At 32.2% G+C, this 2,782-nt stretch overlaps 2 protein-coding genes across 2 annotated transcripts in view; one reads left to right on the plus strand and one right to left on the minus strand.

The window, feature by feature from the left end:
• LOC111682227 overlaps window positions 1-2,782 on the minus strand; it is a 29,386-nt gene that overhangs the window by 11,016 nt on the left and 15,588 nt on the right. The gene's annotated exons all lie outside the window — the stretch shown is intronic.
• Window positions 286-1,493, plus strand: LOC124418687. Its single transcript, XM_046945668.1, has one exon. It carries the CDS (start codon window positions 312-314, stop codon window positions 1,368-1,370), a length of 1,059 nt encoding a protein of 352 aa, XP_046801624.1. The 5' UTR covers window positions 286-311; the 3' UTR covers window positions 1,371-1,493.

Raw genomic sequence — 2,782 nt, forward strand, 5'->3', positions numbered from 1 at the left:
TCTAGTCTATAGTCTAGTCTATACTCTAGTCTATAGTCTAGTCTATAGTCTAGTCTATAGTCTAGTCTATAGTCTAGTCTATAGTCTAGTCTATAGTCTAGTCTATAACCTAGTCAGTAGTAGTAGTAGTAGTATAGTAGTAGTAGTATAGTAGTAGTATAGTAGTAGTATAGCCTATAGTCTAGTCTTATGCTTCATTGCTATGTTTCGCTTTTGATGTTCTATTTTTCTGCCCATCACTGCTCATCATTCATTGACGATTCGTCGAATCAAAGAATACTCACAGTAGTTGTAAATAAACACCAGACAAGATGACATCAAAACTATGGCTGCTACTGTGTCTACTCACTCTCCAGGAACATGTGCATACAGACACCAACACCTCACCACAAGGACTAAAAAATTTACTAATATTTAATCTAACTCCAGCGGCTACCAATGATTCCTGTGCCTATTTTAATCTCTATAAACATCTTTTCGAAGAAATGAATAGTCAAAATCATCCAATGATACAGGTCTACTATAATCGTGTAATACAAAAACTATACGATTCCGTTCCAGCACACATGCTATTCCTACAACTTTGGCAGATTTATAATAAATGTGATCCTTCAACTTTTGTGGCCATGGTAAGGGCACAATTGAGCCTATTTTGGTTGCATAATATGAACGAATATCCGGATTATGATTATTTGCTAATGGTGGCCAATGGTTTATATAAAATCAAAAATTATTATCTCTACAATAGTCTTAATACCAGGACTCAGGTGCTCTTCGCAAGGGCTCTCAAAAGTCTACCCAATTCCCTGCATCATTTATTTGGTCATCAGGAATTTTGTCTTATGAATCGCAAATATCAGGAGATGTTATATCAAACCAACAGTGATGAATTTGTGACCAATCAAGAGATACGTTTCGCTTTTACTTGGCACTTTATGAAACGTTATAATGATGGCAAGGGTAAAATAAAACCCATTTTTGATTATTTCAATCTAACGTCTTTCGGTGAAGACGAGGATTATGATCTCATAGAGGAACAAGAGACTACCGATTTAGTTGGAATCCCTTCTAGCCTAACTGTAGCTTTATATAGTAAACATTTCAAAAATTTCTACTCAAGATGGCCTGTTTATGATCAAAAGATTGGCGGCAATTTGTCTGGCATCCCTGAGTTCACCTGGCAACAGGACTATCACGTTTGGTCTGTTAAAGTTGTGGATGATGATCAGTTGGTGTTCTTTCAAAATCAATATGTTATGTGTGCCACTTCATTTTACGATAATAAAAGAAGGTTTGTTTTTGGTGTGAAAAATCGTTCGCTATTGGATACTGAATGCCAGTGGAGTGCTGGCAAGTGCGATCGCAGATAAGAGCAGAGGGGGGCAGTGAACAGTATCGATTTGTTTTAGTTTTAAGTGAATAATTTTTAGTGTTTTTAAGTGCCAAACGAAGTCATTTATTTAATTAATAAAAAAATATTTTTAATAATTCAACTGAAATGTTTTAATTTTAGAGAATTAAGATATTCCGAATTAGACAATGGAGGATCAAAGGAGCAAACTATAGATTAGATCTAAATAAACTAAAACCGAACTAGATTTGAACTAGAACTGAACAAGAACTGAACTAGAACTGAACTAGAACTGAACTAGAACTGAACTAGAACTGAACTAGAACTGAACTAGAACTGAACTAGAACTGAACTAGAACTGAACTAGAACTGAACTAGAACTGAACTAGAACTGAACTAGAACTGAACTAACTGAACTAGAACTGAACTAGAACTGAACTAGAACTGAACTAGAACTGAACTAGAACTGAACTAGAACTGAACTAGAACTGAACTAGAACTGAACTAGAACTGAACTAGAAACTGAACTAGAACTGAACTAGAACTGAACTAGAACTGAACTAGAACTGAACTAGAACTGAACTAGAACTGAACTAGAACTGAACTAGAACTGAACTAGAACTGAACTAGAACTGAACTAGAACTGAACTAGAACTGAACTAGAACTGAACTAGAACTGAACTAGAACTGAACTAGAACTGAACTAGAACTGATAGTCCGGACTACAGAATCTCTAAAGTCTTGGTCATTTACAGTCAAGGTTATTTATTATTTCATTTATTAGAAAAGTCCTTATATTATGGACCAGCTGCGTTGCAAAGCTCCAGCACTGTTCATTTCATTTAAATCTTTAATATCTATTGAATCAATTAAAATGAAGTAAATTTCCGCAAAATATATAAGATTTTCTCAAAATGAAGGAAATTAAGTAAAATTTGTTATTTGTATGTTTATAAAATTTTAACTAATTTTAACAAAATACCTAAAAACGAATTTTCTATATAAATATTAATTAATTTTTAATTATCACTAAAATTTTGATCTAACTTATCTTACGTCGTTGGACTAAAATTACAACTATTAATAAGGAAAAAATAAATAATTTAAATTTTACAATATTTTATCGAAATTTAAGTAAAAAATTAAATTGGAGCTACAAATTATATTTTAAATAAAATAAAAAAAATTACTAATTATAAAATACATTTAAAAAATACTTAAAATAGTACGTTTTAAAAAAGTTTTAAATAGGAATTGAACAGAGTTTGACTAAAGCAAGAAAAAACCCAGACAACTTAATTAAAACAGAACTAGAACAGAACAAGAACAGAACAGAACTAGAACAGAACTAGAACAGAACTAGAACAGAACTAGAACAGAACTAGAACAGAACTAAAACAGAACTAGAACAGAACTAGAACAGAACTAGAA

Source organism: Lucilia cuprina, chromosome 3, assembly GCF_022045245.1.
Source record: "Lucilia cuprina isolate Lc7/37 chromosome 3, ASM2204524v1, whole genome shotgun sequence".
Lineage (NCBI taxonomy): Eukaryota > Metazoa > Arthropoda > Insecta > Diptera > Calliphoridae > Lucilia > Lucilia cuprina.

Excerpts from the sequence above, each read along its gene's own strand:
- LOC124418687 (XM_046945668.1), top strand. The coding sequence starts at position 312 with ATGACATCAAAACTATGGCTGCTACTGTGTCTACTCACTCTCCAGGAA.